General features: G+C 47.3%; 1 protein-coding gene across 5 annotated transcripts in view; it reads left to right on the top strand.

Moving 5' to 3' along the window:
- CCDC120 (coiled-coil domain containing 120) overlaps window positions 1-27,815 on the top strand; it is a 126,315-nt gene that overhangs the window by 85,683 nt on the left and 12,817 nt on the right. For 4 of the 5 annotated variants that reach the window (XM_033923015.1, XM_033923040.1, XM_033923031.1 and 1 more), the window contains 2 exons: window positions 22,706-22,819; window positions 27,438-27,546. In XM_033923015.1, coding sequence (XP_033778906.1) covers window positions 22,772-22,819; window positions 27,438-27,546 — 157 coding nt within the window. In that variant the 5' untranslated portion in view covers window positions 22,706-22,771. The other variant, XM_033923048.1, reaches the window with a different exon arrangement.

The following is a 27,815-nucleotide window of genomic DNA, read 5'->3' on the forward strand; positions in this document are numbered from 1 at the left end:
CATTTCTGGAGAAGGTAAGGGGGATTAGCATAGCACGCACAAGGAGGATGAGCTGAGCGAAGGACACGAGCTATCTGACACGAACGAGGAAGGATCCCATGGAGGGTACTCGCAGGAGGAAGAAGCAGGATCCTACCAGAACCTAGAGGGAGAAGAAATGAGTGCCACCAAAGACACTGATATGCGACCACAGCGGAGACTGAAAGAAGGGAAATCTGCAATCCTGGTGGGAGACTCGATCTTGAGACAGGTGGACAGTCACATAGCAGGAGGGAGAGAGGATCGGCTGGTGACCTGTCTCCCAGGAGCAAGAACCAGGGACATCATCGACAGAATCGAAAGGATCCTGGAGGGAGCAGAGACGGAAGAGACGGCAGTGATGGTCCATGTCGGGACGAACGATGTCGCCAGGAGAGACTACAGCAGGAAGGCACTCACCGAACAGTTCATGATCTTGGGAAGGAAGCTGAAGATGAGGACACAGAGGATAGCGTTCTCGGAGATCCTACCAGTACCGAGGGCTGATGTGAAGAGGCAGACGGAACTACAAGCAATAAATGCTTGGCTGAGGAGATGGTGTGAAGAAGAGGGGTTTCAATTTGTGAGGAACTGGACAACGTTCTGGGGCAAGAACAAGCTCTACAGGAGAGATGGATTACACCTGAGCACGGCGGGAACTAGACTACTAGCAAGCAACATCAAGAGAGGAATAGAGCAAGCTTTAAACTGAGAGGAAGGGGAAAGCCGACAGTCAACCAGATGTTGATGATTCGGAAGACAGTATCCCAAAAGGATACTGAGTGGGGAAAGTGCAAGGAAGACACCAACAACGTCAAACAAGCAATGGAATACCAGCAGAGCCAGACAAATCAGGAAAGGGATAGGAGGAATCTACTACATGGGGAAGTCAACAAGGGGCAAGAAGAAGAAAATGAACATAATGAAGAAACACACCAAGCCCCACAGGAGGAAGACAAGAGAGACAATAAACAAAAGTCTGCAGAACAAGAAGGGGACGGAAAGGAAAATGGATCGCAAGGGAAACCAACAAGAAAACAAATCCATCGAGACTTAAACTGTATGTACACTAATGCAAGAAGCCTGACGAACAAAATGGGGGAACTAGAAACCAGGGCCAAAGATGAGAACCTAGACATCATAGCAATCACGGAAACATGGTGGAACGAGGACAACAAATGGGACACTGCACTACCAGGGTACAAGCTCTACCGAAGAGACAGGACACATCAGAAAGGAGGAGGAATAGCATTTTATGTAACGGATACAATTCAATCGATCGGAGTGGACACACCAACAATTAATGACCAACTGGAATCAATATGGGTTAAAATACCAGGAAGAAAGGGAACCGAGATAAAGATGGGGCTGTACTACCACCCGCCCGGACAAACAGAAGCAATAGATGAAGAACTGAGAGCTGAGTTGAGGCGAGAATGTAAAAACGCAAACACCATAGTTATGGGAGATTTCAACTACCCAGGGATAGACTGGAGCCATGGAGTTTCCAATTGTTCAAAGGAATTGGAGTTCCTAGAGGCTGTAGGGGACTGTTACTTGGAACAGCTCGTCAAAGAACCAACGAGAGGGGCAGCTATTCTGGATTTAATCCTTAATGGGCTGAGAGGACCTGCCCAAGAAGTGGAAGTAGCGGGACCTTTAGGGAACAGTGACCACAACACGATCCAATTCAAAGTGGAACTAAGTATGCCAAAGGGGAGGAGAACCACTGTAACAACGTTCAACTTCAAGAAAGGGAACTATGATGCCATGAGACACATGGTAAAGAGAAAACTCAAGAACAGCACCAGAAAGGCACTGACGGTGGACCAAGCCTGGACCCTTTTTAAGGACATGGTGAATGAGGCGCAAAGCCGATATATACCCAGATTTAGAAAAGGGGGCAGAAAGAATCAAGCAAAGGACCCAGCATGGTTAACAAGAGAAGTTAAGAAGGTGGTAGGAGATAAGAAAAAATCCTTCAGGACATGGAAAAAGGATAAAACTGAGGAAAATTGGAAAAAGCACAGGAAGCACCAAAAAGAATGCCACCACGTAGTCAGAACAGCAAAGAGAGAATATGAAGAGAAACTTGCAAAGGAGGCACGGAACTTTAAACCTTTCTTTCGATATGTGAAAGGGAAACAGCCGGCGAGGGAGGAAGTGGGACCCCTGGATGAGGGGGATAGGAAAGGAGTGGTAAAGGAGGAAAAGGAAGTGGCGGACAGATTAAACACGTTCTTCTCGTCGGTCTTCACAAAAGAGGACACATCCAATGTTCCGGAACCAGAAAAATTCTTCAAGGGGGACCAAGAGGAAAAATTATCGTGCATGGAGGTAAGCCTCGAAGACGTACTCAAACAGATAGATAGGCTAAAAACTGACAAATCGCCAGGCCCGGACGGAATTCACCCAAGAATACTAAGAGAACTTAGAAACGAAATAGCGGAGTTACTGCAGCAGATTTGTAATCTATCCCTGAAAACAGGGGTAATACCGGAAGACTGGAGGATAGCAAATGTTACACCTATCTTCAAGAAAGGAACCAGAGGCGACCCGGGGAATTATAGACCGGTCAGCTTGACCTCGGTTCCGGGAAGATGGCCGAATCATTGATCAAGAACAGTATCAGTGAGCACATAGAAAAAAATAAGCTGATGAGAACAAGCCAGCATGGTTTCTGTACTGGAAGATCCTGCCAAACAAACCTACTGCACTTCTTCGAGGGGATAAGCGGACATTTGGACAAAGGTGACCCCATAGATATAGTATACCTAGACTTCCAGAAAGCCTTCGACAAGGTACCTCATGAGCGCCTTCTAAGGAAACTGTGGAACCACGGGGTGGAAGGGGACATACACAGATGGATCAAAAACTGGTTGGCAAACAGGAAACAGAGGGTAGGAGTAAAGGGACACTATTCTGACTGGAAAGGGGTCACAAGTGGCGTCCCACAAGGGTCAGTGCTGGGACCGCTGCTATTCAATATATTTATTAATGACTTGGAAACAGGGACAAAGTGTGAAGTTATAAAATTTGCGGATGACACAAAACTCTCCGGTAAGGTTAGATCTGTAGAGGAATGTAAAAAACTCCAAAGGGATCTGGACAAACTGAGTGAGTGGGCAGATAAATGGCAGATGAGTTTTAATGTGGAGAAATATAAAGTTATGCACATAGGGAAAGGGAACCTGATGTACAACTACACGATGGGGGGGATGACATTGGGAAAAGGCAACCTAGAAAAGGACTTGGGGGTTTTGGTGGATAAAACAATGAAACCGGCAGCACAATGCGCAGCGGCCTCAAAAAAGGCGAACAGAATGTTGGGCATTATCAAAAAAGGTATCACTACCAGAACCAAGGAAGTTATCCTCCCGCTGTACAGGGCAATGGTGCGACCGCATCTGGAGTACTGCGTCCAGTACTGGTCGCCGTACCTAAAGAAAGATATGGCGATACTCGAGAGGGTCCAGAGAAGAGCGACAAAAATGATAAAGGGCATGGAAAACCTCTCGTATGCTGAGAGGCTGGAGAAGTTGGGGCTCTTTTCCCTGGAAAAGAGGAGACTTAGAGGGGATATGATAGAAACTTATAAGATCATGAAGGGTATAGTGAAGGTAGAGAGAGACAGATTCTTCAGATTGGCGGGGGCAACAAGAACTAGAGGACACTCAAAAAAATTGAAGGGAGATAGGTTTAGAACAAATGCTAGGAAGTTCTTCTTCACCCAGAGGGTGGTGGACACCTGGAATGCGCTTCCAGAGGGGGTGGTTGAGCAGAGTACGGTTTTGGGTTTCAAAAAGGGATTGGACGAATTCCTGAAGGGTAAGGGAATCCAGGGGTACAATTAGAGAGTTACTATACAAGACAAAATGCTCTTGAGTAATAGATCACTACAGGTCATTGACCTGGGGGGCCGCCGCGGGAGCGGACTGCTGGGCATGATGGACCTATGGTCTGACTCGGCAGAGACCATGCTTATGTGCTTATGTGCTTATGATTACCAGGTTTGAAGAGAGAGGGGGTAAATCAGGGGTGTCAAAGTCCCTCCTCGAGGGCCGCAATCCAGTCGGGTTTTCAGGATTTCCCCAGTGACTATGCATGAGATCTATTTGCATGCACTGCTATCATTTTATGCTAATAGATCTCATGCATATTCATTGGGGAAACCCTGAAAACCCGACTGGATTGCGGCCCTCGAGGAAGGACTTTGACACCCCTGGGGTAGATGGTGAAATTGTACGACCAATTTAAACATTAGGCAGACTAAGCAATCATCCTTAGGGGTGGAGGTAGAGGAGGGGGGCAGCAGAGAGTTACTGCAGTCAAGACAAAACAAAAATTCTGACCACCATCCAAACTCACAGCCTGTACTTTTACCGACACAGTGTGGCCAGATTTCCAACTGTTGTGTATATGTTTGTGTATGTGTGTGTTTATTTATATTTATAATTATGTGCTGTACAGCATTTTTCTGGGAAGGGTGGTTATGGCTGAGCTGAATTAAAATTTCAGGGAGTGCCAAGGATCCTGAGAGTTAATTGATAAGTGTGAGAAGAGAAGGCGGACATTGTAAGGCTAAAGTTTTGTCTAGGGTATATAATGGAGGGTTGAGATTAGCTGGGGCGGGGTAGGCAAGGAACAGGGAGCTCATATTAGTGGAGTCAATCAAGCACCAGCACCTGGAGTATTTGGGGAAGGCACCACTCCCATGCCCTGTTCTCACCCCTCCAAATTACACTTTTGGTTTGAGAGAACTGAAAGGAGAGAGAATGTATGAGGGAGATGGACAGGGGAAAAAATTTTTTTTTTTGGGGGGGGGGGGAGGGACTGCAGGAGAGCCTGTGGGAAGCAGACTTTTGTTGTAAATTACAGCACTTGTGGTGGGGTTTGCCTAAGTGAAGATCACAGGGTCAGTTCAGAGAATGGTCATAAAAATGATGTGAGATCTACATTAAAAGTTTTATAAAATGAGATTTAAGGATCTAATTGTATTTACCCGGAGAGGAGAAGAGGAGGGTGGGGAGAAGAGAAAGTATGATAAAAGGAAAGACCTCAAAGCAGCTGTTCCAGAGGCAGTTTGTCTCCTTCAGGAAATGTCTGTCTGACAGAAACATTAGTATTCTGCAAAGTGCTTTGTTTTCCCGAAAGATAGTCAAAGGGCAAGAAAAAAGTTTTAAACCATTCAATTAGAGAAGACTTGCTCCCCCCCACCCCACCACCACCACCACCGCTTTGGACTCTAGCTCTGACTCTGCCCCTGCCCCCTGCTGGGAGCTGACACTGGAGATGATTTCCTGACCCTGGCCTGGTATCACATTGCTCTGAATATTGAAAGGATGTCCGCATGACCCTTAGGGAAAATGTTAAAACTGAGAGGCAGAAAGAGCACAAAAACTGGCTGAGTGTCAGAGGTCTAAGCAGACAGGCTCACCTTATCAGTCAGACATTCCTCAGGAAACACATACTGACAGCCAGCTCTGAGCTCCCTTGGTCTAAAAACGTGCCTCTAATGCCCTCAACTTCCCAGAGCTGTACAAATGGATTCTTAACCTTCAGTCCATTCCATCCCTTTGTACTTTATCCGTAGATTCAGCAGCAGTTTGTACATGGCCTCTGGAAAAAAAAAATGGGACCCCCAACATTTTTCCAAATAATCCAAAATTGTCCTACTGCAGCAGAAAGTTCTGCCTGAAATTTGAATGTATTTCTGAGTAGTCGGCCCTCCATATCCACAGGGGATTGGTTCCAATATCCCCTCCCCCCCCAGATACCAAAATCTGTGGATGTTAAAGTGTCTCTTAATTCCCTCCCTTTTCCTCTTCCCCCTCCCCCCCCCTTACATGGTCTGGGAGCTTACTCTCTCAGGCCCTCTGCACCCGGTGTACCTTTGCAGCCAGTCTTTAATCTTGCAGCAACAGCAGCAGCTGTACTACTCAAAAGCTGCCTGTGGCCTTTACCGGTCCTTTCCCTCGCTTCTTCTGATGCAGCTGCCTGGGTGGGCCATCAGAAGGAAAGGCCCATTGTGCAGGCTGCAGCCCTTGAGTATGGCTGCTGCTGTAGAGCCGAAGACTACATGCAAAGGTACATTGGGGTATGGGGGACCTGAGAGAGAAAGCTGCGGATGGTTGAATCCATGGAAGCGGGACCCACAGATACGGAGGGCTGACTGTACTTTATTTTTCAACAGGACACACACAGCTCCAGCACATCAAGCTCGCAAAACAGTTGAGAATTAATGAAACCCCAGAATTCTTTGAACCAACAGCTTAGTGGCGTTGAAGACTTTGTGAATGTGTCAGGGTTGAAGGAGGACACTTAGAACACAAATTATGAATTAACTAAGAAAAATCTGTTATACTAATGTGTTTTCAAAGGTCATACTAAAGGTTGAAACAACTGCAAAGTATTCTGAAACTATATAAGGGGCCCTGTTTATTTCCAGACACTGTGTTTAGTTTACGTATAGGAATGTATACTAGGACCCAAGATGGGGAAGCAGCAAGTAGAAAGTTTTCCAGTCCAGAAAGCCTTGGTTCATTCCCACCCATATCGCTCACCAACTGTGAAAAGTGGAAAAGTCAAATGTCCCAATACACAAAGAGCTCTTTTTACTTAGGTGCGCTAAGGCCTTAACACGCGGAATAGCGCGCGTTAAATTGCCGTACACGCTAGATCTTAACGCCAGCATTGAGCTGGCATTATTCTAGAAGCATACTGCGCGGTTTAGCGCGTGGTAATTTTGTGTGTGCGCTAAAAACACTAGCGCACCTTAGTAAAAGGAGCCCAAAGTTTGTTGGCGCATGGCCCAACCAATTCAAAAATTTTATGAGTGAGGAGGCATCAGACAGACAAGAATCTCATCAATAAACGTGGCAATTCTAGCCTTAAATATTTTCTTAATTGCAAGACTTGGGGGCCAGTGGCAGCCCCAAGACTTTTCCCCCAGTACACAGTATCCTGCCCCTTCTAAAACTAGATGCTGACATACCTCCATAACAGTTATTCTGTTTAATATCTGTACTAGTGCTGCCCGATTTGCTGTTTCACTTTCTAAAAAAAAAAAATCAGACTTGCCAATTCAGTGAGTCCTGGCACCTCTGGGTCTCCTAAAGCAGCAGCAGTGGTGGTGGCTGGCGGGAAGAGGCAGTGCTCGGAACAGGCTGCTTCGTTCTGCCTGCCCTACTGGTGGGGTCTTCCCTCTGCCACATCATTGATAACGTCACTGATGATGCGACAGAGGGAAGCCCTGATTGGGCAAGCCAGAAGCAGCCTGTTCAGAGCGCTGCCTTTTCCCACCGGCCACCGCTGCTGCTGCTGTATGTCAGATCTCATGGTGGAGGGGGTTGGTTGGGAGGTGCTGCACAGGGGGATGGGAGGAAGGGATGGAAAGCTGCTGCACATAAGAGGAGAGACAAAGAATTGTTGGGCATGGGGTGGAGGAGAGGAAGGGATAGATGCAACAAAGAGGTAGGGGTGAGAGGGAGAAATTCTGCATATGGTGGAGTGAAGGGAGCCATGCATGGAGAAGAGAGAGGGAGAAATGTTGGACATAGGGTGGAGGGCATGGAGAGTTGGTGCAAGGGGAGAGAGAAAGAAATGTTATACATGATAATGGAGGGGAGGAAGAGAGAGATACTGCATGGAGGGGAATAGAGAGGTTTGACCCAGGGCACAAGGCAGGGAGAGAGAGAGAAAGATGTTAGTGGGAAGAAACCGAAATGTTGGCTATGGCAATGGAAGGGAAGATATAGAGATGGAAGATGGATGGTGAGCACAGAGAAAGAAGAAAACGTCAAATGAGCAGAAGACCCTGGCGAGTGAGTTAACGGAAGACAAACAAAAACCAGAGCCTGGGACCAACATGATTTGAATAATAAAATGACCAGACAACAAAAAGGTAGAAAAAATAATTTTATTTTTTATTTTGTGATGACAATATGCCATATTTGAAATGTGTAACCAGCCAGAGCTAGTGTTAAGACAGTGAGCGTGAGCTTGGACCTAACAGGGAGAGTTAGTCTTTTTTATTTTGTTTACATCACAGTTCCGGCATGGGATTGGAGAGAGTAAAAAGGAGGGGGGGGGGGTTAAGAGGCTACAAAATAAACTTGCCAGGACATTTGAAAAAAAACCTCCCAATTGGTTAGGAAAAGTGAATCGAAAAAATCAATTCAATTGGCCAAATCGAATTGAACTGAATTTTTTTCCCCTGAATCGGGCAGCACTAATATGTACTATGTAGTTCTGGGTGAATTTGAGGGACAATGTACTTCTCAAAATCCCACACTAGTCTCACATGACAGAGAGCACCATACAGTTCAAACCAATGGTCTCAAACTCAAACCCTTTGCAGGGCCACATTTTGGATTTGTAGGTACTTGGAGGGCCTCAGAAAAAAAAAGTTAATTTCTTATTAAATAAATAACAATTTTGCGTGAGGTAAAACTCTTTATAGTTTCTAAATCTTTCCTTTTGGCTATGTCTTAATAATAATATTGTAATTTATAGCTAAAGAGACATATGATCAAGAAACTGTTTTATTTTACTTTTGTTGTTATGATAAACATACCGAGGGCCTCAAAATAGTACCTGGCATGTGGCCCCTGGGCCACGAGTTTGAGACCACTGGTTCAAACTTACTACCAGCTATTAGGTGTCAGAAGAAAACTGAATTGAATCAAGCCTCCAGAGAAAGTATAGGGGGAGATTAAAAACTGGAAGGGATTAGGCTGGTGGACATTGTCCACTAATGGTTTTAGTTCTCACACTGAACTCTTTTTGACAAACTGACCTGTGCTTGGAAAACCCCCCAAAGACCTCTGACCTAAATAGTTCTATAACCTCTCTCGCATGAGTCAGATGAACTTTTTTTCCATGTGTTTCCTCTTTTCTTGTTGCTTCCATTCTCCCTGCCCCCTCTCTGGTATAGTATGCAGTGCAGGGCGGGGCAGTACTCTGTCAGGTTGACTGGGCACCACTGGTACCCTGCTGTTCACAGTACTGGCAGCTGTAGAATGCCAGAGGGTGTCGGGTGGGAGAAGAACCTGTATCCTGTAATTGCATGACAAAAAGGAAATTATGTAGCAATTGTTGCAGAATTGCAGGAAACTGGGGGCTTTGTCATGAGTAGGAACAAATGCTTGGAAATACTTATTGGTCAATGACTCTGCAAGACTCATATTCCCCCCCCCCTCCCTCCAACACCCTACAGTCTGTGCATACCTCATTCAGGTTGTGATTTTAGAGGGAGGAGAGAATTTTATTTTTTTGCACACATTTTGATAAACATTTAGCTTTCCGTTTGTCCTTGTTTTACTGCAGGGTGGAATTGGCATGGAAAGCGTAGAATGTGTTCTGTTCATGCTGATGTGACCTTAAGCCTAATAAAGCCATCTGGGGTCATAAAAACATGTGAGGCTTTTTGTGAGAGATTCCATCTTATTGAGGTCTTAGAAATAGCAGCCCAGCTCTGTTGTTTCCCTTTCTGATCATCATTTTGGCACCTTCCTCTCTACAAGTATTGCATTTACCTGACCGATGATAAGCAGTGTAGTGGCACCTTGCTCGTTCAGTAATGTTGAGAACATTTAAGCGAGGAGGAGGTATGGCAAGGGCATTTGCTACTGCCACTGCTCTACTTACTATTCAGTTATAGCTGTGGGAAACATCTGGACTTTACCTTTTTTTCCCCCACAAATTCCAGCAAAAGGCAATCAGGAAAAGGAAGTATCCAGAGAGGACAGGAATTGCCCGGCACCAGTGATTGTTCTGCACTTGCCCAGGTACCCTTTCCAGCGTATCTGGAGAGAACAGAAAAAGAGGGTGAAGGGGAGGAAGAAAGAGATGGCTTGTAGTACGCAGTGTAGGGTTACCAGACGTCAGGATTTCCCCGGACAGTTTTTCAAAACCTGTGACTTTGCCCGTCTTTTAAAAAACCTTTGCTCCACATCACATTGGGCAGGAGGGCATCCGCGCATGCGTGAATGTCCTCCTGCCTGACGAGAACAAGCTGCGGGGGGCTGGGCTGGGAATGGGGGCGGGTCTAGGGTCCGGATTTTCCAGACAGAAAATCTGGTAACCCTAATGCAGTGTGCTGCACTAGAGAGCACAGGGCTCAGAGGGACGGGACTTGATATGGATCTTTTCCAGATAAGCCCCGCCAAAAAGTTAACCCCCGCCACCCAAAAAAAATTATAAAAAAGAGGCACATCGCGCTGTGTTGTGGGGCCGTTGTGCTGAGAACTTCACTGGTTAAAGTTGCGTGCGCTGGCAAAAGGTGGCGGGGCTTAACTTTCGGCACGTCCACTTTTTCCATTAGTGGCGGGGCTTATCTGGAAAAGATCCCTTGATATGCCTTTTTATTCTATGTGGTTTACACAGTCAAAGTGGTTTACGTGGGGCAATGAGGTGTTGAGCGATTTGCCCAGAGCCACAAGGAGCTGTAGTGGGAATGAAACTGACAACTTCAGGGTTCCGTGGCAGTTGCTCTAACCACTAGGCCACGCCTCCACTCCAAAGATTTATGTGCAAGTATGAGTGATTAGAACCAGGCTTACTTGCACGGAAGCTCCACTTCTGATACTCAAAAGCAGTGTTCTTCAACCACCGGTCCTGTGGACCGTCCACAGAAATTTCCTGCCGGTCCACAGGACCAGCACGTGCATCAGGCCTAAAACAGTGTTCTTCAACCGCCGGTCCACCGTGCGATCGATGCGGCATTATCTTTGAGCCAGCTCCCTCTTCCTCACTGATTCAGTGTACAAAGCCTTGGCAGTGGCTCCTACGCACATCCTGCGCCTGAACCGGAAGCCTTCTCTCTGACGTTGCAACGTCGGAGGGAAGGCTTCCAGATGAGGCATGGGATGTGCAAGGAGCCGCTGCCTGCAGCTTTGTGCACTGCATCAGTGAGGAAGAGGGAGCTGGCCTGAAGATAATACCGGGGGCGGCATAAAATGGCCAGGCGGGAGCAGGCCAAAAGTTAAGGCATAGCATGGAGGGAGGGAGACAACAAAGGTAGGGAGGAATGATTTTATTTTTGAATTTAGTGATTGAATTATGTCAATTTTGAGAATTTACATCTGCTGTCTGTGCTTTGTGTATTTAATTTTGTGGTTAACCATTATGTGTTGTTAATAAGATTATATTGTGTATCTGTGAAAAATGAATGGAAAAAATAGTGTTACAATTAGTACTATTATGGGGGTGGGGTCTGGTGTGGAGACTGGGTAGAGATGGGCGGGGTCTGGCCCACGAATTAGCCCAGTGTTCTTTAACCGCCGGTCTGTGGACCGATGCCGGTCCACAGAATAATTCTTTTATTTCTGCCGGTCCATAGGTGTAAAAAGGTTGAAAAACACTGCTCTGGGGCTTCTGTCGATAGTGGTAGCAGCCACTGAGAACCCTATACAAATGCATTACAAGGAGCTCATTAATATTTAAATGAACACTCCTTATAATGCAAAAAAAGGGAAGAGAAGGGAATGCCCACCTCTTACCAGGGAATTTTTTTACAGCAGGTGTGGAGCTTCAGGTAGCTGTTGTGCGTGTGTTATATGAGTGTGCCTTGCCTAACATAGGCCTGGGACACATACTCACACAGCACACCCACAACATCAGCTAAAATATAAACAAGCCGCAGCTGAGCCAGAAGCCCTGCTATCTTCTGCCTGCTCATTTGAACAGGACATCTGAAGCCTGTGCCAGGAGGGATTGGGGTGGGGGGGGGGAACTGTGCAGGAGTGGTACCTAAATGGCAGCCCAGCAGTGGGAAAGTGATGCCGGATGGACTTCTATGGCCTGTGTCCTGTATATGGCAAGACAGATTGGGAGGTGCTGGAGAAAGCCTTGATGGTGACTCCAGCAATGGGGCAGTGTAGCTGATGCTGGACAGACTTCTAAGGCCTCCTTCCCATATGCGGCAAGAAGGATGAGGAGCAATTATTCGTATTTTATACCACATTCAAGACATCTGAGTACAGGTCTTACTTTTCTCAGGAGTGGAGTGGAGGGAAGACATCTTATAATTATTTTGGATGAGTGTAACTAGAATTATCGAAGATGAGAGTAAATATAACAAATATAGTACTCATTGCTAGAACTATTTAGGATGCTTGTAAATATAGTATTCTTAATTAGAAGGTTAACTGTAAACCTGAACATCATAATCATTTGCTAGAATTATTTAGGATATATGTAAATGTTCCGTCCGAACCCTGGATACTGAAGTTCTTCAGGGTGGCCTGATGAGGGGCCTGGCTGTGATCCTCTCAGGGGCTAGATTGCTGGTCTCTCCTTTCTAGGCCCTACATCTCTGAGGGGCTCCTTGGCCTCTCCGGATGTCATCCGTTTTCTGAGGGGTTCACTGAGGCTTCAGCCCCTGTGCAGCTGCCCTACCTGTCTTGGAATCTCAGCCTGGTCCTCCAATCTTTGGCTCGCTTGCGTTGTAGACCTCTGGACTAAGCATTCTTGCTGGATCTCATGATCAAGACTGTCCTTCTGGTGGCCATTACCTCCGCAGGAGATCATTGCAGAGGTTCGCAGTGAACTTGAATTCCCTCTGGACAAGCATTTTCAACAAATTAGGGATAAGCTGGATATTGTTGATGGTCACTTGAAGTCTTTGGAAAGGAGAATTTTCTATGCAGTGTCAGGACCTTTTGGCGATTAGCACAGATATTAAAGCTAAAGTGCAAGCTCTGGAAGAAAAGCTTGATGGCCTAGAGAACAAGTCCCACCGTAGGACTCTGCGATTGGTGCAGCTGCCTGAATCCATTGTTGATACTCAACTACATGTTTTGTTTTGTTTTTGGAACCATTCTGCAGCTCCAGTCCCATGCGGGCCCTTTAGTTTCACTTTAGATTTTCAAGCTCAGCATACACTTATACATGCATTTGTAATATCAAGATCAGATCAGAATTGTTTATTGTAATTCAGTTTACTGTGGAATTTCTTCATCTAATGTCTTCAGACTCTTCAGAATTCTGCAGCGAGGCAACTATGTAAAGCAAAGTCATATGATACAATTACGCTGGCTTCCTGTACAATTTATTTATTTATTTAATCATCTATTTAGCCCGTCCTCCCAAAGGAGCCCAGAACGGGTTACAAGAGTACATTCACAGTAAAGCGGACTAAAAGTACAGACATGGTAGACATAGGACACACACAGCGTTTACAGTATAGATGTAGCATACAGACTTAGATATAGACGTGATTTGAATTGCAGCATTTTCTGTATAGATAGACATAACAGAGGTAAAAAGTTTTCTGGTGGGAGTAATTCAAGTAATATTCGTTTAGATGTCAGTTTAAAATTTTGTGTCTAAAAATTAAAGCTCTCCATCTTTCACAGCCATCTTTCTTAGCTTCTGTCAATATACCTTATACTCCTTCACATTTACTGCGTTCGCTTGATTCCAACAGACTTGTTTCTTATCCCAGGACAAGCAGGCAGCATATTCTTAACGCATGGGTGACGTCACCGACGGAGCCCCGGTACGGACACTTTTAACTAGAAAGTTCTAGTTGGCCGCACCGCGCATGCGCGAGTGCCTTCCCGCCCGACGGAGGAGTGCGGGTCCCCAGTTTCTTCGTTTCCGCGGAGCGAAGAAGACGCATGTGTTTTCAACGGCCATTGAAAAATCAGTTTCTGCCTTCCCGCTCGCGTAATTTTTCGTTTTTTTCTCTTTTTCCCTTCGGGTTCCTTCTCTTTTTATTTAAAAAAAAAAAAAAAAACTCGTCGGGTTTTCTTTATTTTTTCAGGTCGGCCCCGGCGGGGCCTGTTGCCACCATACAGGCCTCCGTCTTCGATTTTGCGGAGGCCATTTTTCCCTTCATGCCCCCTCAGCCGGGCTTTAAGAAGTGCCAGCGGTGTGCACGCCCGATCTCTCTCACCGACCCGCACAATTAGTGCCTGCAGTGCTTGAGTCCGGATCATCGGGCTGACACCTGCACCCGCTGTGCTACTCTTAAAAAACGCACATTGAAAAATAGGCAGATCCAGCAAAATATTCTTTTCGGTACCGGATCTGCCATGGAACCTGCCGCGACGTCGACAGCATCTCAAAAGTCGGCACCGACTACTTCGACGCCACCGGATCCTTCTTCGGGGTCGCTGGCCCCAGGTAAGCCGGCTAAGAAGCCTTCTACTTCCCTTGAGCGCCCTCCTGCCACGGCTGCGACTCCGGTCCTCCCGGCACCGCGCCGACCCCACAAACGCTCCGCTCCGATATCGGTGAGTGCCTCGTCATCGGCCTCCTCATCGCCGGAGCGTGGAGCGGCACCTATGGTATCGAAGAAGAAAAAAGCGGTACCGGTGCCTCCCCTGGAAGACTGCATCGCGGCCATACTCCAAGCCCAATTGCAACAGCAGCTGCAGCAGCAACTCCAGCACCTGTTGCCGGCGATGTTGGCCCCACACCTTTCGGTACCGGACCGGTCCGAGCCTCGCACGATCCCATCGGTGTCGACCCCCTCGGTACCGCTTAACACTTCCATGCCAGTGCTCTCGGCTGAACCACACCGTTCCCATCCTACGGTGCAGGCCCGCTCTGATACCGACCCTTCCCGGCACCCGGAACGGCGCCGGTCTTCCTCTCCCGGTACCGCCTCGGTACGCTCCGGCAAGTCTCTCTCCAAGACCCGCCATGCCGAGCCCTCCACACCAACGTCCCGCCGTGCACACCCTGACATCAGGGACCCGGACTTATGGGAAGAATCCCCGCCCGGTACCGAGGAAGACGCTTCGTCAACAGACGAGGAACCCTCGGTGGCTGATACCGGTTCAAAACCCGAACAGTCCTCTTTCACCAAATTCCTCCGGGAGATGTCGGCGGCTCTTTCCATTCCCTTAGAGTCCGACTCTAAAAAGTCCCAGGCTTTTCTCGATGCCCTAGATTTTGAGCAACCTCCCAAGGAATTCCTTAGGTTACCCGTCCACGACATCCTATGGGAAACTTTTTACAAAAATTGGGAGAACCCCCTCACTGTCCCCGGGGCCCCTCACAAACTGGATAGCTTGTAACGGGTCATTCCGATCCCAGGGTTTGACAAGTCTCAATTGCCCCATGAATCTCTCCTGGTGGAGTCCACCTTAAAGAAAACTCAGGGCTCCAGTGTCTATGCCTCCACCCCTCCTGGCAGAGAGGGAAAAACTATGGATAAGTTTGGCAAGCGCCTTTTCCAGAATGCGATGCTGGCCAACAGAGCAAATAATTACACCTTTCACTTCTCCTTCTACATGAAGCATCTGGTGCAACAACTCTCCTCCTTACAAAAATACATCCCTGAACGTAAGGTCCCCCTCTTCCAACAGCAAATTTCCAGTCTGCTCCAACTCCGGAAATTCATGGTACGCTCCATTTATGACTCGTTTGAGCTGACCTCTCGAGCATCTGCCATGGCTGTTGCCATGCGGCGTCTGGCCTGGCTGAGGGTTTCTGACCTCGACATCAACCATCAAGACCGCCTGGCTAACGCACCTTGTCTTGGTGATGAACTCTTCGGGGAGTCCCTGGACTCAACAATCCAGAAACTCTCGGCACACGAGACCAGGTGGGATACTCTGGTGAAACCTAAAAAGAAGACTCCGCCTGCTCGCCCCTACAGACAGCAGTCTTCCTACCAGCGCAGGTTCTCGGACAGACCTCTCAACCCGCCACAACAGCAGCCTCGCCGACCTCGTCACCAGCATCAAACTCAGGCTCGCTCCCAGTCTCACCAACCTGCCAAGCCTCTCCCTCCGTCAAAACCATCTCAACCCTTTTGACTCTTTTCTCCAGGACATGGCCAGTCTCCCACCATCATTGCCTCTTCCTCAGCCTATCGGAGGCCGCCTCCAAGTTTTCCTCAGCCGTTGGGAGGTCATCACATCAGACCAGTGGGTCCTCAACATCATTCGCCACGGCTACTCTCTCAACTTTCAGACTCTTCCACCAGACAGTCCTCCCATAGAGTCTGCTTTCCACTCCTCCCAATCCTCCCTCCTCCTGCGGGAGGTCCACTCCCTCCTTCTTCTCAACGCCATCGAAGAGGTACCCTCAGACCAAAGGGGTCAGGGATTCTACTCCCGCTACTTCCTGGTTCCCAAGAAGACAGGAGACCTCCGTCCCATCCTCGATCTCCGGGACCTCAACAAGTGTCTGGTCAAGGAAAAGTTCAGAATGCTCTCCCTTGCCACGCTTTACCCTCTTCTCTCTCAACACGACTGGCTATGTTCCCTAGACCTCAAAGAGGCCTACACTCACATTCCAATCCATCTGACTTCACGTCGCTACCTCCGATTTCAGAAACAGCACCGCCACTATCAGTACAAAGTTCTACTCTTTGGCCTCGCATCATCGCCCAGGGTGTTCACCAAGTGTCTTATTGTGGTGGCGGCCTTTCTCAGGTCTCACAACCTCCAGGTGTTCCCCTACTTGGACGATTGGTTGGTGAAAGCACCTACGTCTCCACTTGTACTACAAGCCACTCAGCACACCATCTCCTTTCTCCATCTCCTGGGGTTCGAGATCAACTACCCAAGTCGCATCTGCTTCCCACGCAGCGACTTCAGTTCATTGGAGCCGTTCTCGACACCACTCTGATGAGGGCATTTCTCCCCTCCGACCGCCAACGGACCCTGCTCCACCTCTGCCGTCAGGTGCTCCTTCATCACTCCATTCCAGCTCGGCAGATGATGGTCCTCCTGGGCCACATGGCCTCGACGGTCCATGTGCTTCCTCTGGCGCGACTCCACCTCAGGACACCTCAATGGACTCTAGCCAACCAATGGTCACAGACCACGGATCCTCTTTCTCATCCCATCTCTGTGACATCGTCTCTTCAGCAATCTCTTCAATGGTGGTTGAACTCCTCCAATCTTTCCAGGGGTCTACTCTTTCATCTACCCCCTCACTCCATGATCATAACCACAGATGCCTCCCCCTAAGCATGGGGAGCTCACCTGGGAGATCTTCGCACCCAGGGTCTCTGGACCCCTCAGGAGCATCAACATCACATCAATTTCCTGGAACTCATGCTCTCAAGGCCTTCTCGATCCTCAGGTTCTTCTCCTGTACATGGACAACCAAGTCGCCATGTACTACATAAACAAGCAAGGCGGCACCGGATCTCCCCTCCTCTCCCAGGAGGCCATCCGCATCTGGACCTGGGCCACGGCCCACAGTCTCTTCCTCAAGGCTGTCTATATCCAGGGCGAACAGAACTCCCTGGCCAACAATCTCAGCCGCATCCTTCAACCTCACGAGTGGACGCTGGATCCTCCCACACTCCGCTCCATCTTTGCTCGATGGGGCACTCCTCAGGTGGACCTCTTTGCAGCTCCTCACAACCATCAGCTGCCCCATTTCTGTTCCAGACTCTTGTCTCCTCATCGTCTGGCCCCGGATGCATTCCAGCTCAACTGGATGGATCGGTTCCTCTATGCCTTTCCTCCACTGCCTCTGATGTTGCGGACGTTATTCAAACTCCAGAGCCACCATGATTCTCATCGCCCCTCAGTGGCCTCGCCAACACTGGTTCTCCCTCCTGCTCCAGCTAAGCTCCAGAGAACCCATTCCTCTTCCTGTGTTTCCTACTCTACTTACACAGCAGCATCAGTCTCTACTGCATCCCAATCTGTCCTCGCTCCACCTGACAGCTTGGTTTCTCTCGGGCTGACCTCTCCAGAGAATCTGTCTCAGCCTGTCCGTCGTATTTTGAATGCCTCCAGGAAACCGGCCACCCTCCAATGTTACCATCAGAAGTGGACCCGGTTCTCCTCTTGGTGTCTACTTCATCACCACGATCCCACCTCATTGGCGGTGGAAACTGTACTAGACTATTTGCTCTCTCTGTCCGACGCTGGCCTCAAGTCTACCTCAATCAGAGTCCACCTCAGTGCCATCACTGCATTTCATGAGCCTATCCTCGGAAAACCTCTCACGGCTCATCCCCTGGTTTCCCGGTTCATGAGAGGCCTCTTCAATGTCAAACCACCTCTGAAGCCTCCTCCAGTCGTCTGGGACCTGAATGTGGTTTTATCAGCCCTCATGAAACCTCCTTTTGAGCCTCTTGCCACAAATTCGCTCAAATTTCTTACGTGGAAGGTGCTTTTCCTCATTGCCATCACCTCTGCCAGAAGGGTTAGTGAGCTGCATGCACTGGTTGCCGACCCACCTTTCACTGTTTTTCACCATGACAAGGTGGTTCTGCGTACCCATCCTAAATTCCTTCCCAAGGTGGTCTCGGAATTTCACCTCAACCAGTCCATTGTGTTGCCTGTCTTTTTCCCTAAGCCCCATTCTCATCCTGGGGAACAGGCATTGCACACGCTGGACTGTAAGCGTGCCCTTGCATACTACCTTGACCGTACCAGGGCTCACCGCTCGTCCCCTCAGCTCTTTCTGACCTTCGACCCTAACCGTCTAGGTCGTCCTGTCTCTAAACGGACGCTTTCCAACTGGCTTGAGAGTCTTTGCTAAATAAATGATGTGTAGATTTGGGCATCCCAGTGGGGGACATTGATATTGGTGCACTGATTCATAGAATTCCAGGCCTTTCCATCAGTGCTGAATTGTGGGAATGTCCGTTTCGAGCTCTGCACTGGGGTACTTTATTTAAGGGCAGCTGTTTAAATCAGGTAAGATAACTTCTCTATGTGGGAATTGTGTTCAGGATAGTAATTCATTTTTCCAGGCCTTTTGGATTTGCCCAAGGGTACTGAATTTTTAGTGTTCACTGTTATGCTATGCAGAGCACCTCCTGGGGTGTTTGATCCCACTCTTACCATTGGGTTTACTATTGGATAAATATGAACTTCTTCACATCCGTAATAAACACCATTATCTTTTTGTGTGGATGGTGGGGATATTGGCTAAGAAAGTTATATTGGCAGTCTGGGTCACTCACTGACTGTATTCCCTCCTACACTCACTCATGCTGCTGGAGTGGAGGCATGCCCTCCTCTCGTATAAAAAAAAAAGTTTTCTCAAAATTTGGGGTGAATACATATATAACACTCTTTATCTCATAGAGCTAGTAGTCAGATTTTAAGTTCTTTTGGTCGAATCTCTGTGGATAGGAAGAGTGGACCCAAATGCTTCTCATGCCAGGGTTTTGGATTTTTTTTTTAACCGGGAGGTTGGGGGGGAGGGTAGTGTTGGGTTGGGGAGATTTCTCTTGGCTATTGTATGGGGCTTTCAATGTTGTCTTACATTTCAAAGGTTTTCCTGCCTTATAGTGACAGGGGAGATAAGAATCCTCTCCTCTGTTAACCTCCTTAGAGGTTTGGGCAGCTTTGGACTCTTTCTGGGGGTGGGGGATTACTTACTGAATGTTTATGTACTTTATGGCATTGCTGCATGTGTTTGTGCTACTTTAAAAAAAAAAAAAAAGATTTCACATAAATCAGTGAATAAGGAGTTAAAAATTAAAATGCAGTTTAGCCTGGATTTGACTGTGGTGGGGTACTGTCATCTTCTGTTCATATTGTCCTAGCCTGAGGAAAAATGTTTTGGTATTTGAAAGCTAGTCTTTGTGCCCCACCTCCACCTCCCATCCCCATACAGCATCCAGGCAACGTGTGTCCTGAGAGGATGCCCCAGAGGAAGAAGAGAGAGGTTCTAGAGAATGTCTCCCGACAAGAGACAGCCGAGAGAGAGCGAGAGCAAAGCTACCTGGAGGGAAGATAAACAGGCCTCTGCGGGTGGGGCTGAAGGGGATGATGTGGCAGGGTGTGGGAGAGCCGAGAACTCAGTTTCACTACATTCCCAGGAATGACTCTGCTCTGTCACTCCTTCAACCTTATCATCTTCATATAAGAACTCTAGTAAAGAGTGGCCCTTATAACCTTGTGGCTGGCTACCGGTTCTGAGCCACTGGGCAAGTGGCGACAATCCCCTTTTGTAGTGCATACTGTCCCTCTGTTGGTAAAATGTCATACCTTCAGGCTGCAGGCAATGAAGCAGGCCTCCTCTCTCTCTCCAAAGGCTGGATGAGAGAGATGGGGGGAATTCAGCACTTATGCCACTGCGTGCCCTGCATGAAGAAGCTGGTATTTGGTACATAGCCATTTTGCCCTTCAACAGAAATGTACATTTAGCAAGAGAACAGAAAAGTTCTGCTCATTGTATATAGGTTCTCCCCTCCTCCAAGAGAGATCAGGGTTCATGCTGCCTCTTCCTGCCTTGACCCTTTCACAGCCCTGCTACTACCTTTAGGCTTAAGAGATAGAGGGCTCCACCCGCTATTCATCTCTTTAAATAGCACTTGATGTCTCAGACACCCGTACATACACACACTGCCCCGTGACAGCAGGATCCCATTCCAGAGCAGACGCCCTATGTGGCACTTTATTAAGAAACACTTGTGTTGGTGGTGGTGGTGGTGCAGCCACTCCCCATCTTACATAGCAGTGCTGTGAGGCAGCCAATTCACTGCATAGTATGGTAAAAGACAGCATGGTAAACATTGTTTGGCAGAGATGGCAAAAACATAGTTAACAAAGCGTGGTGAAACATAATATGACAAAATATGGTATGGTGAGACATAGCATGGCGAGCATAGTATGGTAAAACATAGCACAGGAAAGCATGACTAACATAAGAATAGCCTTACTGGGTCAGACCAATGGTCCATCAAGCCCAGTAGCCCGTTCTCACGGTGGCCAATCCAGGTCACTAGTACCTGGCCAAGACCCAAGGAGTAGCAACATTCTATTCAGAATCATAAAGAATAGCAAGATTCCAGCATCCCAAAGAGTAACAGAAGATTCCAGAACCCCAAGTAGTAACATTCCATGCTACCAATCCAGGGCAAGCAGTGGCTTCCTCCATGTCTTTCTCAATAACAGACTATGGACTTTTCCTCCAGGAACTTGTCCAAACCTTTCTTAAAACCAGCTACACTATCCGCTCTTACCACATCCTCTGGCAACGCGTTCCAGAGCTTAACTATTCTCTGAGTGAAAAAAAATTTCCTCCAATTGGTTTTAAAAGTATTTCCCTGTAACTTCATCTAGTCTTTGTAATTTTTAACGGAGTGAAAAATCGATCCACTTGTACCCATTCTACTCCACTCAGGATTTTATAGACTTCAATCATATCTCCCCTCAGCCATCTCATAGTATGTCACAATTTGGCGAAATTGGTAAGGCAAGTGTGCGTGACGAAACATAGCATGGAAGACTCGGAACAGCAAACTCACAATGGAAGTAAAACCCAGATGTCTCAATCCGTCCTCCTTTTTCTGGAGCCATATGGTAACCCTATGCCACCAGCTTATTCCTGAAACTGGATTAATGACAGCTGGCCTAGAAACAGGCTGTGCTCAGAGACAGGTTTTAAATCGGATTACCAGGGATTTCCAGGATGGTTTTTGTCCCATGGCATGTCTGAAGTACAATGCTTAAAGAAATTTGGAGGTATATCTTCCTGCGTGTACAGTAGTAGGGGAGGAACTGGAGTTATTTGTAAAATTTTCACACTCTTGCAAGCTTGCTGTCCTTATCTTACATTCTGTGAGAGTTTTAGCCTCCGTATTCTAGAACTCTTTTTGGGCTGGACTCTCCAGAACCTCAAATTGATCTTTTGGGAGATTATTTCTGGCATGAATTTTCAATCTCTTCCTTGGTTTCGGGAGCTGGGAGGAGAGGCACAGACTATACCAGCCTAGTGAAACTCCAGGGACTTGTCCAGGAACGTCTATACTTCTCCCTTGTGAAATTCTGGCTGGGTTTCAGGGTCAGATCTCCACCTTCCTCGTCACGCTGGCTCACCCAGAACAAACTTCTGTTTCCTTATTGCATCTCATTCTTTTGCAAGCTCCTTCTCCTTAGGCACCTCTGTTTCCTGTGCATTGATCTCTGTGCTGAGGTTTGGGGCCTGAAGAGAAAGACAGACGAATGTGTTGGGCTTTAAAATAAAAAAGAAAACAATAGAGTGACCCTCGTTCCCAAATGTAATAAGTCGTTTGAACCCGATGGGAAGTTATTTGAACTCAATGGCAACCCAGGACACTAAAACAAGTGTTCAGTTTTGCTGGAGAGGAGTATATTGACATTTTGTCGAACCGCAGTGTGTTTTGCATAGTGGAGTTCTGATTTGGAATTAGTAAGTCGGGTTTTTGTAGAACAGGGTTTTTTACCCCTACAAATATTGTGGAGTTTTCCCGACACTTATAAGCATGCCAGTGATAAGAGTTGGGCTTCCAGTTCTAACAATTGTTTACTTAGAAGCCTGTTTCTGAGGTTTTGAGGCGTGCTATTTGATAAGTATTATTTTCCCGGATTACCTAACTTTGCAATTCACTACCAGCAAGCTTTTTAATGTTCAGTGCAGTTTTACCAGATACTATTTGCCAGGCCTATGCACAGTGGAGATGGCTGTATAATTGATAAGTGTGAAGTATGATAATGTTCTGTTTGGACTGGATGCACTGGGACTGTCTCTTATATGTGTTTAGTAGTGCTATAGAAATAAATCGTAGCAGTAGCAGCACAATATAGGACACTGTTCTCTGGCTTTTTAGAAGTTCTTTTGCAACTGTACATTTCTTTAATGGTAACTGTTGTTGACCAGGAAAACAGCGGGGGTATATAACAAGATTTTTTTGCTCGAGGGAGAGTGTAATAATAATAATAATAATACTGTACTGGAAACCTTCTTGCCTAACTTCTTTCCTTTTTGTATTTTCCTCACACAGAGAAGAGAGTGGAAGAAGCAGACATCCCGTGGCAGACTCTGCCTGCTTGTCCCCGTGCTGTACTGAATGGCCTACAGCCAGCTGCGTCCCAGCACACATGAGAGCCTTGACAAGGTAAGAGGCCACCTCCTCCCCGCCAGTTCTAACGCGCTATCCTCCCATAGCACCAGCTGCTCTTGGAAAGTGAGTGACAGCAAGAGATTGACACAGTGAAAGGGAACTGGAACGAGAGTGGTTGCCACACACCTCTCCACCTGTATCTGAGTCCCCACACTGTCATCTATACACATTACTCTGACAGACTCCAGGAGGAGGCTCTTTGGCAAGTAAGTTTGAGAGACTGAGATCATATGCCACATACCCTGGCTTAGGTGTGAGGTTCAGTACCACCATGGTAGGTGCCATTTTATCCTGTTTGTAGATACTACCCCTGGAGAGCGTAGGTACAGGGAGCTCCAGAGCAGACACAAATGACAGTTTGCTGAATTTTGGAACATATAAAAGAATTGCCATACTGGAGCAGACAGAAGGTCCATTAAGCCCAGTATCCTGTTTCCAACAGTGGCCAACCCAGGTCCCAAATACCTAGCTAGATCCCAATTAGTAAAACAGATTCTATGCCGCTTATCCTAGGAATAAGCAGTGGATTTTCCCAAGCCATCTCAATAATGGCCTGTGGATATGGACTTCTCTGTTAGGAAATTATCCAAACCTTTTTTTTAAACCCTGCTAAGCTAACTGATTTCACCACATTCTCTAGCAACAAATTCCAGAACTTAATTACACGTTTGGTGAAGAAATATTTTCTCTGGTTTGTTTTAAATCTACTACTTAGAAGCTTCATTGCATGCCCCCTAGTCCTAGTATTTTTAGAAAGAGTAAACAAACGGTTCATATCTACCCTTTCCACTCCATTCAGTATTTTATAGACCTCTATCATATCGCCCCTGAGCCTTCTCTTCTCCAAGCTGAAAGCCCTAGCCGCATCCGTTGTCCCATCCGTTTTACCATTTTCATCATCCTTTTCTAATTCCACTATATCTCTTTTGCAATACGACAACTAGAATTGCATACAGTATTTGAGGTGTGGATAGAGCAATTCAAGGGCATTATAACATTGTCATCCTGGTTTTCCATTCCTTTTATGATAATTCCTTACTTTCTATTTGCTTTCTTAGTTGCCGCCGCACATTTGAGCTGAGGGTTTCAATGTAACCTTAGTGATGACACCTAGATCCTTGTTCCTGGGCAGTGACTCCTAACATGGAACCCTGCGCACTTGGATGCAGAGCAATATGAGTCTGCTAGTTGTGTGGGACAGGAGGTTAGGATTTAGAGTCATTTGACAGTTCTAGGTCATTAGGGCCAGGCACAGTTTCATACCTACTGCACCTATAGACTTGTATTTGTAGTTTTTCTCTGGAAAGTAGGATCTTCGTTTCCTAGATGGAATAGAATAAACTGAGGGCTGGCTGATTCTCTCCAGTAGCTGCCGAACAAGGCCACACTATGACTTTTGTAAGCCCTAGAGGGGAAATTGTATAAATGACACTTTAACTTAGGCACAGTAGGCATGCTGCCGGCGCCTTTGTTAGCATGGAAACGCCGCTAACTGTAAATTCTGTTACATCCACTCTGGATTCTGTATGACAGATGGGTGTTCAAACCCACAAACCGAGTCTTGCAGAAGCTACACACAAAAGTTTTTTACGCATCCCACATAGTAGTGGAGTACAGTGCCCCCCTTCAGTTTTTTCCTTCTGCAAGCGTACCATGCTGAGGTGTTTCTGATCTGCTTTATTTTTCTCTTTTATTTATGTAAGTTCAATTTTTTTTCGGTGGCTTCAGTACCTTAAGACCCCTTATTTAGAGGATCTTTGCCTGGGACAGGAAGCAGATCCCGTGGAACTGGACTGCAGCTTCACAGGGCAAGCCTTTTGTGGACCTGTGGGGCCAGCCTGCTGTGTGCCAGTTCGGAGTCTGTTCCCCTGGGACCAAGCTTGCCTTCTGATACTCTTAGAGGCTTAAGTGCAAGCTGCGGGTGCCCTGAGTAAGAGCCCTTGGGGTATCAGAGTGCCGGCTGCATATTTCCCACCCCTGTCGTTCGTTGAGGTTCTGAGGTGGTGGAGGTCTTGGTTGGGGTTCGTCCGACTGGCAGCCCGAACATTCTAAAGATGGCAGAAAATCCTTTCACTTCAGCTGCAGTAGGTGAGAAAAAAGAGCTGACAGGCAGGCACTGCACAGCACTGTGAGTACAGCCCCATTATTTTCTGTTGGAAAATCGGGGGGGGGGGGGGGGCCGGTGTGTGTCTCAAAATGTCATTTGGGGGGTTTCTGAGAGTAGGGTTCAGGTCTCCCACCTCTAAAACTCCTATTTCTGCATTTTTAAATTTTTTTCATTTAATCTCCATGGGCCATTTTTGTCGCAATTTTTCTAGCAGTGACCATCTTGGATTTTAAACAATCTTTTTTTTCTAAGCCTTTTTTCTGCCTCAAAACCCATTGCTTTTGTTAAAAATCGATAGGGATGGACTCTTCAGCATCTGATCTCCTGAATTCTTGTGGTTTTTGCGCCAGATTGCTGGTGGAGGAGAGTCCATGTACCATGTACAATGCCACCACAAGGAGGGGGCAGGAGCTTCAGGCTTCGCCTCCTCCGGGTCCTTTAAAGCTGGGGAACCAATGAGGGTCTGGGAAATGGACAGAAAATTCTGCCTGGTACCTGAAACTGGCAATAGCATGAAGTGCAAGCGCTTAGAGGCCAAGGACCCCCTCGAAAGCTTCATCAGTTGTCCGTCAGGGGTTGGTTTTGTCCCTTGTGTTTGGGTTTTCCCTGAAATTTGTCCAGCTCATCTAGAGAGCCTATTTTACAGACCCGGATTGTGCTTTGCTGCTGGCAGACCTGTCGCACTGTTCTAAGAAAATGTCTTCTCTGATCCGGTTCCCAGTATCTTTGCTCATTCGGACCCAGATTGCTTGAGCTGGCGCACTGATAACATGCCTCTTTTATCTCAAGCCACTGTTTCCACCCTGGATGACTCCGGTTCTATTTGTGATGCCATCAAACAGGATTCCTTGGGGAACCCTGACCCAGGTGATGACCCCTCCTTAAGCCAACTATTTAGGTTGGCGTCAGTCCACCATTTTATTTTGGATTCCATGAAAGAGCCGACAGAAGCTCAGCCTTCCAATTCTTAGTGCTCAGTCATGAGCCGCTCCAGTGCTCAGACTTCCTTTTTTCCAGCACTACCAGACCCCGCTGCTCTAGTCACAGACAGTGGGAAATTCCTGAAGGCTTTTTAAAGGTGGCTAAAGCTCTATCCTATGGCACCTGAATTTCAGCACTGTTTGAACAGCCCAAAGTAGACTCTGCAGTGGCTCAGGTCACTAAGCGCACAGCCCTCCCTAGTGAAGGAGGAGTGATGTTAAAAGATTCACAGGATCGCAGGGTGGACATGGTATTAAAGAAACAATTTGAAATGGTATCTCTGGGCATCAAGACAGCAGTGGCAGCCTCATTTGCTGTACGTGCCTATCACATAAGACTGCATCAGGTGCCATCTGCGGAAGAGGACGCCTGCCCCCAACTGATGCTGGAAGGGGTGGATTATGTAGCAGATGCTCTGTATGACCTTATTAGGGTCCTAGGCAAAGTCTCAGCATATGCATTTGCTCGCAGAATGCTTTGGATTTGACCTCTACAGCTACCTTAAGCAGGCTGACCTTCAAAGGGCAGATGCTTTTTGGCAAAGGACTTGATGACCTCATGTTCAGTGTGGCAGATCGCCATCCTAAGTCCCTCCCGGGCAGCAGATCTCACCGTCCCTCTAGGGAGGGTTAAAGTAATTTTCATTCCTCATGCAGATCTTTCCAAGATAACACGAGCTCCTCCGCTCAGAGACCTTTCCAGGGGTACAGACCACACAATAGCAACCCCAGATGCCAGAAGCCAGCTGGCCCGCCTCTACCAAAATGGGCCTTCCCCTCCCTGGTGCATCCTGGGGAAGGGGCCCAAACTCTGATTGGCCTGGACGCCCCATAGGAGGGGCCTCCTTCCCAGGAGAGGCCTTAAACAACCTGGGCCAATCGGAGCCCCATGCCCCTCCCTGGTGCATCCTAGGATGCGCCGAGGAAGGGAAGGCCCATTTTGGAAGAGGCGGGTCAGCTGGCCAGAGGGAGTGGACATCCCTCTGGTCATCCATCTAATTAAAGGTCCAGGGGAGAGGGGTTGGAGGTAGGGGGTGTTGTAATGCAGCGGGAGAGAGTGGACATCTCTCCTGCTGGGGGGGGGGGGGCACGCTTCTCAAAATGGCTTTTCCAACAGTCTCTGACACTCTCATGCCAGGGCTTTTAACAGTGCTGTCGCCAATGCCGCTCTTGAAGAATGGCTCGACGATTTTAAAGAATCTACTGAAGTTCTCATTTTGATGTTGAAGAGCCCATTTTTGCATGTCAGTGTCGGAAACTGCTAGAAACTGTACTAAAAACAGAGATAAGCCGTTTTGATAATCTGCCGCTAAAATGCGTGCAGGCTATAATGTCGGAAAACAGTTTAGCAACGGCATTAAACTTTTGAGAATCTGGGCCTGAGAGTTTAACCGAATCCTATACTGAATTGGTAACCAATGATACTGTAAAAATAGTAGGGTAACTCTATCATACTTCTTTTATATTCAAGTAATTTAATTGCAATATTTTGTTTGTTTAATCATTTATTGTTGTTATTCCATAGCTGAAGCGAGCACCCACAAGCAGCACTCAGGGATCAGGAACAGGGAGCACTTCTCCAGCCATGGAAGTGAGAACTCAGCTTATCACCCCTGCTGGCTACAGTTCCCCAGGTATATGCCTCCACCCTACCCCACCCCATTTCATGTACCCTATATTAAACCTAGAAAGTGAGAGGCAGATACCTCCTGAAAAGAACAACCCAGAGATGTAACAAATACAGACCTGCTTCCAGGCTCGTCCCTACTACCTTTTTTCTCCTTGTGTGGCTTTCAGCCTTAACTCTAGGACAGTGTCTCTGAAATGTTTTTAGCTCCAGCACACTAAACGAAGCAAATGTTTTTCGTGGCACATTATAATTGAAATTACAAAATTGCAAAAC

Source organism: Geotrypetes seraphini, chromosome 1 (genome assembly GCF_902459505.1).
Source record: "Geotrypetes seraphini chromosome 1, aGeoSer1.1, whole genome shotgun sequence".
Taxonomy (NCBI): Eukaryota; Metazoa; Chordata; class Amphibia; order Gymnophiona; family Dermophiidae; genus Geotrypetes; species Geotrypetes seraphini.